The following is a 12,507-nucleotide window of genomic DNA, read 5'->3' on the forward strand; positions in this document are numbered from 1 at the left end:
TAAGTGTTTGGATCCTAGTAATTTATAAGAGAAATGAGGCAAAATATTTCAAGTAGTGAGAGGTTGACCAAATCACCACTTAAACATCACATGAGCTACAATTTTTTGAAGACATAAGTAAAGGGTCTATTGTCAATAAAATAACACTGTTTGGTCAAATTCTGATACACCTCGTGCACTTTAAAATTTGAATAACAAATTATGAACTTTTAAAGATCTCAATCGGCATGATAATTTTTGGGGGCAGATCCGATGCGAAATTGGTGTACATGGGATGGGAGCGTAATTTTTTGGTGAAGTCAATGAATAATAACGTAAACGTACATTAACAAATGTGACATGTGAACGGCTAAAGGACAATATTAGAGTCTAAAAAGTTAGAATTTAAAAGGTAAATTAAAACAAAACAAAATTGATCAAATGAGATAAATGGATATTTTTAAAATTTTGTAATTTGTAATTCACATTCTGAAAAATGCAGGACAAATCAGAATATTATCAAACCTTCTAGATTTTGTAGGCAATTAACCCATAAATTAATTGGGAATGGTGGTGTCAGGTGTGTGAGGGAAAGAGTCCATGCAAATTGCAAAGCAAGTGTATAATGGTGGGAATGGGATAGCACTTATTCTTATATTATAACACTTATTTTATTGTCAATGTTCACTAGCTCAACCCAAATAAAAGTAATTGAATTCAAACTTAGGCAGAGAAAAGAATTAGTTTTGTGGTCCAAAATACCCACAAACACTCAAAATTCCATTCAATTTTCAAAGGCATGTTGGTTGAGTTAACAAGTTGGAAACTAGTTGTTGGTTGGTCGAATTCTCTTTCTTAGGATATGTAATAAAAATGTGTATAATAAGGACCTTTCTTGTATTAAGAACGGAAAACTGATTTCAATTGTTCGACCATGAAGATTTTCTTAATAAATTGTCAATTTATTGAGTTTTACTGGTGCGGATAATTTTGAATGCAAATAAATTTATTTTATACATTAATATAAGTGTTTTTCATGTTTTCACAGTGACAAGATTTTATTTAAACCAATCCTATTTGTATGCATGTAGTTTCATGACATCGGCCTAAAAACATAAGAATATTATTAGTATATCAACATGTATAAGAATTAGGCATGTATAATATTAACCGAAATAGGTGTATATATTTGGAGGAACAAAGGACCATATATATTCTCAATTAATATGAACCAACAGAACCCACTACTCAAATTTCTTTAACTAAATAATGAGTAGTTTGACATAACTCATATATTCCACAATATGTAATTTCCAGCTTCACGTTTTCCTGCCAAAGAAAATCTATTTTTTTGGTATCTGTTAGAATTAGAGGTCATTATTATTAAGAATTAAATTCACCAGCTGTGATTGACAACTTACAGAATAGACATTCCCGTGTATATAGGAATCTGATTGAAGAAAATTAATTTGAAAAAGGAAATTAATAATAATTACTCATTTAATCTCGGATTCAAACTTTACTGAACAAAATAATAAGGTAATAAAATAAAAAAAGGCAGTCTGGAAAACCATAAAAATTACCCGTAAAAGCTGTGAATGTTAACATTTTTCTCAATTTTTCTATGGCGAAATATTTTGATTTCCTATTTGTCATATATTGTTGATTTGGTTTATACGTGTTTATATTGATAACGTGTTTGAGTTATTTGCTAAGTGTATTAAGAAAAATGACATATAAGATACAATTTCATTCCAATTAGACCGTATGGAAAGAATGAGAATAATAGTAATAAAATTAATTTACGATTGATTTATAAAGTTACAGGACAAACTAAAATTTAGCCAAAATTCATGAATATTGCTTGTAATTAATTAGTTTGCCCAAGAAAAAGTAAATATAATTGGGATAGACAGGCATAGCATTGAAGCAAAAAATATTGATGAGTTTTTGTACAAATGACTTCAATTACCTGTTTATCTCAAGTGAAGCATTTGGTTGGGAAAAAGCAGTACAAAATAATTTGATTCCTTAAATAAGAGAACCCCCTCTTTGTTGCAAACACATTAATGCAACACTACTGACCTCTCACCATAAACACTCTTTGTTGTTTATTACTCGTCCGTCAGATGGCGAATCTAGGAAACGAAACTAGTATAGTCAGATACAATCGAGAATGTCTGTGTTGCGTCGGAAGGGGGAAGTGGTGTGGCAGTTGTCACCGACAGGTAATGGACGTTGGATGAAGAATGAAAATGAACCCAACGCTAAAGAGTTGAAGATTGTCGCACTGTAGGATCGGCGGTAGCTAGAAATACTATTAATATAAAAGATCAATAATTCTAAACCAGCAAGGGCACACGGAACCTATAATTCGACCTTTATAGTGTTATAGACTTATAGTAACAAATCGATTAAAACGAGAAGACGTAATTTGATTGTTCTGAGTGGAGAAGAGATCACACCTTAAAAGAGCCGGCTTAGTAATAATTAATAAACACATTATCAAAATTGAAGTTTATTTCAATCTTGTGGTCCTTCTATTGCTACCAGTGCAAGCCCAAGGCCTATTTTGACATTAAAGCCACGTTTTTGTAACAAATAGTTGTAGCCTATCACATGGCTAAGCTTTGTATATATCGCAACCTCTTCATTTTTGCTTCCTCTCTTGATATACACAACAATCAATCAATTAATTATCAAATCATGTCTCACTCCATCTTACCCTAATTGTGTCTACTTATATGTCTATACACAACAATTAATCACTTAATTATCAAATCATGTCTCTCTCCATATTACCCTAATTGAGTCAACATATATCTAATGCATATTAATTACTAGCATTTATTTCTTTTATTATAATTTCTCACACGTTAGTAAATGCATCCCTATTCATCTCATTGAGCAAAAAAGGCGATTTCGTCACCTTGGTGGCCCCTACACTCCGCCCGACTTCATGTGAGGGGATTCAATCAAGGTACGCAGTAGCCCGTTAAAGGAGAGGCCTTAACCCACTGACTGTCAGAAGCCTATCTCTCAATGCCTCACACTTATGCCGGAGAGATGGAAGCAACTACACGGCAATAATGGGATAGCAAGATCTGCCCCTCCGTTGCCAACTACGCCGCACCTGCGGGCATCCCTCTTCATCTCATAGTACAACCAGTCTGGTCCTTCGGGGTTTTCATATATAATGAGTGACGTAACAAATCCAGGATATAATTTTAGAGATAATTCATTTAGTGGAAATGGAAACAATTTGCAGCCTAAATTGAATGAACATAGGAGGAACACGAGTTTTTCATTACAGTAATGAAGGGTAGAGTTATAATTGCACAATATAAATTTTATAAAAAATAATCTCAGAATGAAGTCGTTTGATCTCTTCTGTTTAAAAATGGAATGGAGGGTGGAATGGAATGAAGATAGGAATGAAATGTCAATTTCCTTGGATTTTCTTTGCATTTTCATCCATTCACTCATTCATTTTATCACACAAAGCAAATGAATATGATGAAAGTAGGAATTACATTCCACTCCATCGTTCCATTCCATCGTACCAGCCCCTCATAGATTGGAGAGACGGTTTAGTTTAAGCCAAGCCTAGGGTAAAAATTAGGCACTCCTGGCGGTTTTAAAGTGGGGCCTCCTAACCTTTTTTGGGCTTAAAGAGTTTTATTCTGTAAATAAAGTTAATTGTTAGCCTCAAGATTTAGGCCTACACTTAATGGGCGTAATCGAGTAACTATTAATCATTGGAAGAGCCCATTACCTAACTACACAAACATTGTTAGCAGAATTTTTTTTTAATAACTTATAGAAAATTTTAAATTCATTATTTTAATATTATGTAAACTAAGACGACTTTTTTAGTTGGGAAACAAATATCATGGTTGTACACTGAACTTTAATCCATCCTAACAGCCAATTATTAATTAAAAGTTAACAATTAAGTGTGAAAATGAAGTATCAACTAGTTCAAACTGCAAAACAATAGGGTGGCATCGAAGAAAATTTGACTGTAGGTCACAAAGATTAAATTTTGAACACCAAAAACCCCAAATTCAACATTGAAAAATAAAATCAACAATAAAGGAGCAAAGATGTATAGTCAAACATTCACATGATAATTCATGAATCAATATGACTTTATCATTTCAACACCAAACAGGGCCAGACGCAAAAATTTGTTAATCAAAGGGTTATATATTTTAAATTTAAAGTTTGAAATTTGAAGACAAAATTTTTCTCGTGTTCTGCTGTGACGATAGTTGATTTTGCACAACGATTCACACAAAATATCAAAAATTCAATGATAAGTATAGGAATAGAAAAAAAGAAACTTTTAGCTCGGTAGAAGCTTAAGCCCCTCCTTGCTTCTGTGTGCGGAAGACACCATATGCTCGCAGAAAAATCCCCGGATATATCGATCACGCTCATCATTTGCACAATTCAAAGAGGGATGAGAAAGAAGCACGCGCACCTATCAGTATTTGCAACCACGAACACCCCAAACCCGAACCTATTCCTTGTCCGATTCACTCGTACTCGAGCTGGACGCCTCCTCCTCCTTTTCCGCGGCAGATGCCTCCACTCGCTTATACGCCTTTGCCATTTCCTGGACTGGTATCAACGGGGCGTAGCAGAACAAGCTATAGCCTTTCCCTCTCATGCCTTGGACCAAGCTATTGTACTTCTCCGACCAATGTGTGGCGGTTGGAGCAGCAACCTCCGCCACTCCCTGCAGAGTCGAGTGCTGGTTGATCTTGTACCACACCACAGCTAGCTGGTTGATGGCGAAGGTCTTGGACATGGACGAGGATAGATATACTGCAGCCATTGGACCACCAACCTTGGCTTCCTCGACCAACTCTTCAACTGTGGCGGACGCCTTCTTCATTAGGACATGGACCTTGAGAGCCACGTTCTTGGCCATGGGCGGAGCATGCTCATCGAACTTGTGAGATGCATCGTCCACCTAACACAAACAATTAAACAATCAAAAGATTATTTGGAAAACGATTGACTAGATAACATTGCAACTAACATGGATCCATGCTACCATATGTAAATAGTTTTCAAACGAGAAAAAAAAATTCGATAAACAAAAGGCTGCAAACTGAACACGCAAAGAGCAAACAGTTTCAGAAGACAACACGCAAAAAAAGCAATGTCCATAAACCACAAAAGCACCAACAAATGAAACCTACTGCTAGCACACCAGAGACGAGCAAAGGGCAGAAGGAGGGCACGCACTCCCTCGGTCAAAAACATAAGACACACGTCAAACAAAAGCAAAACAATTCAATACTAAATGATAATATGGGGAAATAATAACTGCAGATGAAGAAGATCACCCTGAAGGGTTCAAGTGAGGATATTATTGGCAAATGAAACAAACAAATATACGTAACAAATATCCAAAGCATAAAGAGATAACTGAAACTACTATATAATTCCTGTGAGCTACTCCTCCTAGTTTGTTTAGGACTTTATTTGTATTTCCTCTTTGAATTAGGTTTACATTTTATGCATTTAATTTTATTATAGCTTCTTTTACCTATATAAAGGCATTGCTACTTGCAATATTTGGGAGTCTTTATCATTATATTTTTCAAGTTTAACGCTAGCCTCTCTGGATATAACTTCTCGTATCCTTTTATTCGATTAATCAAACAGGTTTTCAATCCGGTTGTGACGTCTTACATCTACAATCTTTATCTTCTACTCCTGATACAATATTTATCTTTTATCAAACGGATTTCATCTCATTTGTAGTGTCTCCTAATTACAGTTTTAATACTACTCCATATAATTAGAGTCGCTCGTTGGGTCGGATAACTGAGTAAAAGTTTAGTATTCCGGACACATTGCCACGTTATGCGTCTAGCCAATCAATTGTGATTGGTTGGACATACCACGTATAAATATATCCGGACTAATAAATTTAACAGCATTTCTGAGCTACTTTTCGGGTGAGTATCAGATCACATGTGGATCATCAATCACCGAACAAGCACGTAAAAAAATCATCAACAAAAAAAAAAGCAAACAAAATTCAGAAACGTAATCAATCGAGAAGTACACTAATAACCCATCAACAGCAGTAATAGATCTCAGCACATCACGAAATGTCGAAATCAAACCATATTTTCTCAATAAATAACCGCATCGCATCACGGAAAAACAAATGAAATCAAACCTTATTGTCGAGGAAAACGAGAAGATGAGTAGGAACGTCTCTGAATCGGTGGTAAATCGGGGTAACAACCGCCGTAACGGCGCCCTCCGCCCTGTCGACGGTAGGTCTGAACGAGCCAGAATTCTGCTTGGCGTGATCGTAGATGTTGGAGACGAGAAGGACGGCGTTTATGACGAGAGACCTCACAAAACCTAGGTGCTTCAATTGGATGCCGCCATTCACGGCCGTTCCCTCCATCTCAACCTATTATCGCCATAACAAAGCAGAGATTAGTGAGAGAAAATGCAGAACTGGAAGAGAGTGGGAGAGGAATTGATGCGAGTAACCTGAGATGAAGCCATTTTGGAGTGTGGAAGAGAAATGGTGTGGTGTTGGCGTGAGGAGTGAAGAAGCTGAGTATTGCAGTTATTTAGTTTTTCGGATCTTGCATTTGGAGAAACAAATGGAGTCGCGAGGTGTATTTTGGGAGTTTTGTGGAGTGCCGCTGAATCGGATGCCACGTGTCGTTTCACATTCCTTCCTATTCTCGGAATTAATCAACCGCTTCACTATTGTCGCAATTCCAATTAATCATTCATTCCAATATTTTTTTTTTACATTGAATATAGTCGCTGTAGAAGCGTATCATATTTCAATTGCAAAGGAGTACTATAGAATAACATATCGTATTCAAACATGTTTTAAACAAATACAAGTAATATTGATAAGCTTTTTACAGTAAACTTACCTTAGTCAACATAGCATTATTAATTAAAAACTAATACTCCGTCTATTCACATTTACATGTTTTTCTTTTTCAATATTTTCCAAACGTGGTAGTAATACTTTTGGAAACAATAAAAGAACTTTACCGATTTTTACAATCAAATCAACCGTTTAATACATTCAGCCAAATTTTTTTTTCAAATACATTAATCAATACAGTAGCTTCTAAAATTTTACTGTATTTCATCTAAAAAATACGTATACTTCATTATGTTATATGGAACGAAACGAATGGAGTACAAAAGCATTGATTGTGATACTTTATGGAGCGAACGTGTTGGGGGCACAATTACAAACATAATAGTATTTCAAAATTTACTAAACTGATTAATCCCCAATTGAGAAATCTCACTCGTCAAATCTATATTATGCACTTAAAATCATATGCTGCAGTACCTTGAAAAGGTAAAAATACTAAAGGATGTTTTTATATCATCAACTGATATAAAACTAACTGAGCACGAAAAATCTCACACAGCCATAGATTTCTGGCGCTTTGCGTATTGAAGGATCGGCTCTTTGACCTATAATAATTATATTCACATAAAAAATGGTTAAAATGCTGACAATCAGATTTGTTAAGGAGTCAAAAGATTAGAAACACATGTACAAGAAGTTTACCGTGCTTGTTTTTCTGAAACGTTTGTCCTGAGTAGACTTGCTCTCCATGACCAAGTCCATGTTGTCGCCACCTCTGCCCTCGTCAGCCCCAGGCACGAAACTCTCTCTCGATGCTGCTGGCTGTGTGTGTTTTCAATAAGACCAAGTTAATATTCTACACTTACTCCATCCCAAGGTAAATAGTGCGTATTCTTTATCTGGACGTCCCAAGCTATCTTTTGATTTATTCCCTCTTCTACTTTAGTATTAAACACCATTTTTCTTGTGCGGAATGAATTGTATCACTTAAGTCGGGACGCAGGAGTATGAAAAAGAAGTTAGAGAATGAGCAGACCTCAGCCCTGCTAGTTGGGGTACTCCCGGAACGGCCCATTTTCCTGGCAAGTCCTGTTGAGTCATTCATGTTTGCATCTGATCTGCCTCTTGTCCTGGTGATATCCGACCCGATGGAGTGGAGACCGCCGCACGTGGATAAGTCCTTGTACTTGTTACCTGATTCCAAATCATGATAGATTGTGTAAATCATGCCGCTAATTAACTTAACTTTTGGTTTAAGAAAGAAGGTAATATTAGGCACCAGCAGCAGTCTCAGTTTCTAGATTGTTGGTGGACTTGTCTCCTGATCCCGTATTATCCACGTCCTGTTAAGAAGGACATAATGCTAAGTATCGAAGACCAAGAGGCTTATGCAAGAAATACAGTACTAACTGTACCATTGCATCAAAGTTTAAGATCTTTGTCACTTCAAGCAGCTTTTTGTTAGTGAGGTCAGATTGGATCACTCTCTTTCCTGGCAGAATAGAAAGCATGTGTGTCAATTACAGTATCTTTGTTTATGTCGGAAAAGCATGTAGTAGTTAGTTACGTGTACTAACCAAGTCTGCGGTTGCTAGTGGTGGCCTCAACGTAGCCATCTTTCGCCATTTTGTCTAGAAGCTTCCGAACTGTGCCCTGGCTGGCTTTGCCTTCAAGTTTGTTCTGAAGTTTTGCTACTGTTATATACCTCAATGGAAGAGTATGGTACAAAGCCTGGAGATAAAGGAAAGAACTAGTGTAAGTGAAGAATGACACAGCTTGTAATAACTCAATAATTGAACAGGAATTGAGGGCTTATGTACCTTCATGTACATGTGATCTATGCTTCCAGCTTTTCCGTCGTGTCCTACTGCATGCACATCAGCTTCTTCTTTCACAACATCAAACTCATAGTCGAAATTCTGCAGTTCAGTTGCATACCACAAGGAGAAGACACAACTCAACATACAGGTTATAAATGGAAGCATTGTGAAAAATGTTCTGAAGAAAAAGAAAAGAAACCTTTTTCTTGTTAATGACATAACAATCTTCAGTAGCTTTAGTTACAACATTTTCCTTCACGAGCTTGTCCATAATATCTGGAAAATAGCCAATTTAGCATCAGATGAAGGCTAATAGGTGAATAGTAAAGTAACTACGACTTCGTTTCTATTAGCTTGAGTCCTTCAGATCTTTCATTTGTACCTTCAATCAGGACCTGCACAGATAGGTTAGATATGGATCAGATACACTGAACAGAATAACTTGAGTGCTTTATACCAGGTAAATTAGTGCTTTATATCATGTATTCATGTATAGAATTTTTACAACTGAGATGTCTGGGAAATTGGAGAGGACATCAGTGAGGTCAACTGTTTCGAGGTGATAAGAACTTATCCATTCCTTCACCCGCTCCAATTGGTGTTCATCTTCTGCTGGATCCTGTGTATTGTCTGCATTAACAGTGAAGGATTAGAACATCTTTTAAACGATATGAAAGTAGAAATCCGGCATAAGGTACTGAGGTGATTAAATGGAACCTTCATCCACTGCTGCATTATCCTCTTGAAATTGATTTTTTTCTGCCAAACATGCAGAAAATTAGTGTGATTCAAGCTATAAAATTTGCAATGCAGACTTATCTAAGGCTGAAAGGTCTGTTGTTTGATAATATTTTACCTACGGGTGCTACAATGTATTGATCATCGTCATCTGAATTACTCATCTGAGTTAAAAGGTTAAAAAGACAAATATCTATGCGTCAAAATTAGATGATCGTACTGAAACTCAGCGGACCAAATGCAACCAACCAAATGATACCTCACTGTTGGATTCACTATCTTCATCTATTTGGAGAGACTCAGCTCCCAGGCTGATTTCATCATCTTGATAATCGTTATTTTCATCTTCACAAGGATCAAGCACGCTCTTAACCTGTTGAGTTTATAGTTGGAGAAGAGATTAAAAAGGGCAGCTAGATACAGTAAAAGATTCTGTTGAAATCCCGTACCTTCAGATTTAGTACCAAATGCTTGCTATTGACTCTGCCAACTTCCATCTTCAACGGATCTTTAGTCCATAGATTGTGTGGTTCCTCATCGGTGCAGCCTCTGAAAAATGGGGGCTCATAATCCATTGGCTGCAAAATTAAGGTTATGTAAGAAATCAAAATGAGCAAATGACTAAGCTAGCAGAAGAGTCCAAAAACTCCCTGCATCCATGAAAACCACTACTATTGAACAGTAACAAGCAACACTTCAGTTAATTCATTTTTCCATAATCAATTCATAAAAGCAGTTACGAACAAATGAAGAATATAGATGAGGGAAAATATATACTACTCATGTAAAATCCTACCGTGACATCATCATAGTACAGGAGCTTCATCAGAACAGTGCGCTGAAAGAATGGTACACAATCAACAAGTATGCGAGTGAATCAAGTAAAAACAATAGACAGTCACAACTCAAGTATCTAGAAACCACACCTCTTCTGGCATCTTATCCAGAGTTCTCATTAGTTGTACCAATGTGCGAACCATCTTGCAAGCAGAACTCCTGTTAAATAAGCTTTTTCATTTATCATGTGCAAGAACAGCAAGCTAAAATTTTATAATAGAAATGTTGTAGATATCAACACCTCATCTGACTTGGAGTTATTTCTGTTGTGGAATTATGTTTGAAAGTCCCACCCTTCTTTGTCCCACTACGGTTGATGTTCATTGAAACCTCTTGACTGTCAGAACTACTAGTGTAACTAAATGAGACTGCAAGAAAGGTTCTGCATCAGTGTATGCTAAATTAAAAGCGATACTAAATGGCTTGCCAGATCTAGAACTGGTCAAAACGTGTTAGTAGCATCTTATACACAATGTTAAATATGGAAACAAAACTTAAGGACAATAATTAATGATGACTTTCCATCATATATGAGCTATTTTTCTGGAAATAATAGCTTCTCGGAGACTTACAAGAATATTCCTCAATCATTGGACCATCTACCGCCTCACAGACACAGAATAGCAGTGTTTTAAGATATTTTTTCTGTAAAGCATCATAAACACCTATACAGAAAGGGTGATACCAGAATGAATTAGCTCCTGAGTGAGAGAAATGGGAGATAGTGAAGTTAGGTCTCGGATATACCTTTCTCCATCCAATCAATGAGTCTCCGTGATTCCGCATCCATAGGCATAAGCTTTTTAATTTTTATGTCTGTTACATAGTCAATAGTATTACCTATTTAACTTCATAGTTGCTTTAGGAGATATATAATACTATGGCTGGCAACTTACCCAAAGCTGGAACAGATTTGTCACTGAAATATTTCTCAGGGAAAAGGCCTCTGATGTAACTGATATTGAATATGGCTATTCGCAACAGATTCCTCGTCTGATCAAATTCAGAAGCAATTTTCAGGATGCTTGTTACGAATGATAAACCAAAACACAGAAAATGAGAAAAAGGAATACTATTAATTTGCAAGGACACCAGCAAATACTGCAAGTGATGCTCAACATAAGAACAAATGGTTCAGATCAGGAATAAGATCGGTTAGCTAAACTGACATTTCTAGCTGCAATACAAGCAGTAATCATCCTACAAGTCAGGCAATATACATAATATAATGAATTACAAGTTCCAATCATCACAAATCAAGTGACTAACATCTTATTTAAAAAACTTAATACTCCGTTACTTCAAATGTTGATAATCCGGTTCCCAATCAAAGATAATACTCCGATTGAGTTGCACAGTAGTAATTCAGAAATCTCACGGAAATGATTCATGACCGTTTAAAAAGCTAAAATAAGATAAATATGCAAATATCTCCAGGCACAACGACAAGTGCATCAGGAACCAAAATCCAATCGGAAATCAAACATATAGAAATGGAAATTCAGCCGTCTAATGTAGCGCGATCATCACAATTATACCAGTATCAACGCGATCGCAGTTCACAAGTTAATAGCCGTTGGTTCATGCCGAAAACAAAGTAATTCGTACAGAAAATACAGATCAAAAGGATAAGCGAGAGATTTACGAGGAGAAGCGAGTCCTGCTCCGTTATCTCAGATTCCTTCACTTTCTGTGCAACCACCTGAAATTGTTAAAAACAGTAAACATCTTAGCTACGATTGGAAGCTTAGTGATCAAACTAAGGGAATTGGAGAAACAAAGCTCTTTCTGTGATAGATCTCTCATCTCACCATTGCTTCGAATAAACAGAGAGAAATGAGAGTTTCGAAAGGAGCTGTGAACTGGCGGGAGCTTGGAAAACTCGGAAACTCGGAGGGGTTTTATATGTATAGATTTTTGCAGGTATTAACCGTGGTTAGGTTCATAATAACCAGAGTTCAAACGGCTTATAACTGCGGTAAGTTTGGCTGCATGGGGAACGTGAACAGTGGGCAAATCTGTAATTTCAGCATAGATGGGCATATTCTGCACTTGGGGTACTTACTGCGCACGTGATCGAAAACAGGACACAGCGAGCGCAATGCAGCCCTTTCCCGTGCCGTCCCGTCTCGTCCCAACGTATAGGCTGACGCAGAATTTTATTTTGATAAGGACCATATATTTTAAATTTTGAATATAAAAATATTGAGATAATAATTTTCACATGATTTTTTAAATATGAGC

At 36.5% G+C, this 12,507-nt stretch overlaps 2 protein-coding genes across 2 annotated transcripts; both read right to left on the bottom strand.

Annotated features, from left to right (window-relative positions):
* Positions 1 to 4,168: 4,168 nt before the first annotated feature.
* On the bottom strand, positions 4,169 to 6,662 carry LOC125213915 (REF/SRPP-like protein At1g67360). The gene is made up of 3 exons (XM_048114709.1): positions 6,511 to 6,662; positions 6,185 to 6,427; positions 4,169 to 4,960 (listed from the first exon to the last, which is right to left on the bottom strand). The coding sequence occupies exons 1-3, from the start codon at positions 6,523 to 6,525 to the stop codon at positions 4,505 to 4,507; spliced, it is 714 nt and encodes a 237-aa protein (XP_047970666.1). The 5' UTR covers positions 6,526 to 6,662; the 3' UTR covers positions 4,169 to 4,504.
* Positions 6,663 to 7,130: 468 nt separating this feature from the next.
* Positions 7,131 to 12,125, bottom strand: LOC125213912 (meiosis-specific protein ASY1-like). The gene is made up of 22 exons (XM_048114706.1): positions 12,075 to 12,125; positions 11,909 to 11,965; positions 11,160 to 11,256; positions 11,011 to 11,079; positions 10,836 to 10,928; positions 10,505 to 10,631; positions 10,353 to 10,422; positions 10,223 to 10,264; positions 9,876 to 10,004; positions 9,686 to 9,799; positions 9,545 to 9,590; positions 9,406 to 9,447; positions 9,194 to 9,318; positions 9,071 to 9,083; positions 8,888 to 8,964; positions 8,689 to 8,787; positions 8,446 to 8,599; positions 8,284 to 8,360; positions 8,148 to 8,211; positions 7,905 to 8,062; positions 7,571 to 7,690; positions 7,131 to 7,473 (listed from the first exon to the last, which is right to left on the bottom strand). The coding sequence occupies exons 1-22, from the start codon at positions 12,075 to 12,077 to the stop codon at positions 7,420 to 7,422; spliced, it is 1,830 nt and encodes a 609-aa protein (XP_047970663.1). The 5' UTR covers positions 12,078 to 12,125; the 3' UTR covers positions 7,131 to 7,419.
* Between the last annotated feature and the right edge of the window lie 382 nt (positions 12,126 to 12,507).

Source organism: Salvia hispanica, chromosome 3, assembly GCF_023119035.1.
Source record: "Salvia hispanica cultivar TCC Black 2014 chromosome 3, UniMelb_Shisp_WGS_1.0, whole genome shotgun sequence".
Classification (NCBI taxonomy): Eukaryota; Viridiplantae; Streptophyta; class Magnoliopsida; order Lamiales; family Lamiaceae; genus Salvia; species Salvia hispanica.

What these genes read in the sequence shown, in the direction of transcription:
- LOC125213912 (XM_048114706.1), bottom strand. An exon ending in TGTACTATGATGATGTCACG is followed by an intron (nt 10,005 to 10,222) that starts GTAGGATTTTAC and finishes TTAATTTTGCAG; the next exon opens with CCAATGGATTATGAGCCCCC. An exon ending in ATACATTGTAGCACCCGTAG is followed by an intron (nt 9,448 to 9,544) that starts GTAAAATATTAT and finishes CATGTTTGGCAG; the next exon opens with AAAAAAATCAATTTCAAGAG.
- LOC125213915 (XM_048114709.1), bottom strand. An exon ending in TCGTTTTCCTCGACAATAAG is followed by an intron (nt 4,961 to 6,184) that starts GTTTGATTTCAT and finishes TGTTTGTGTTAG; the next exon opens with GTGGACGATGCATCTCACAA.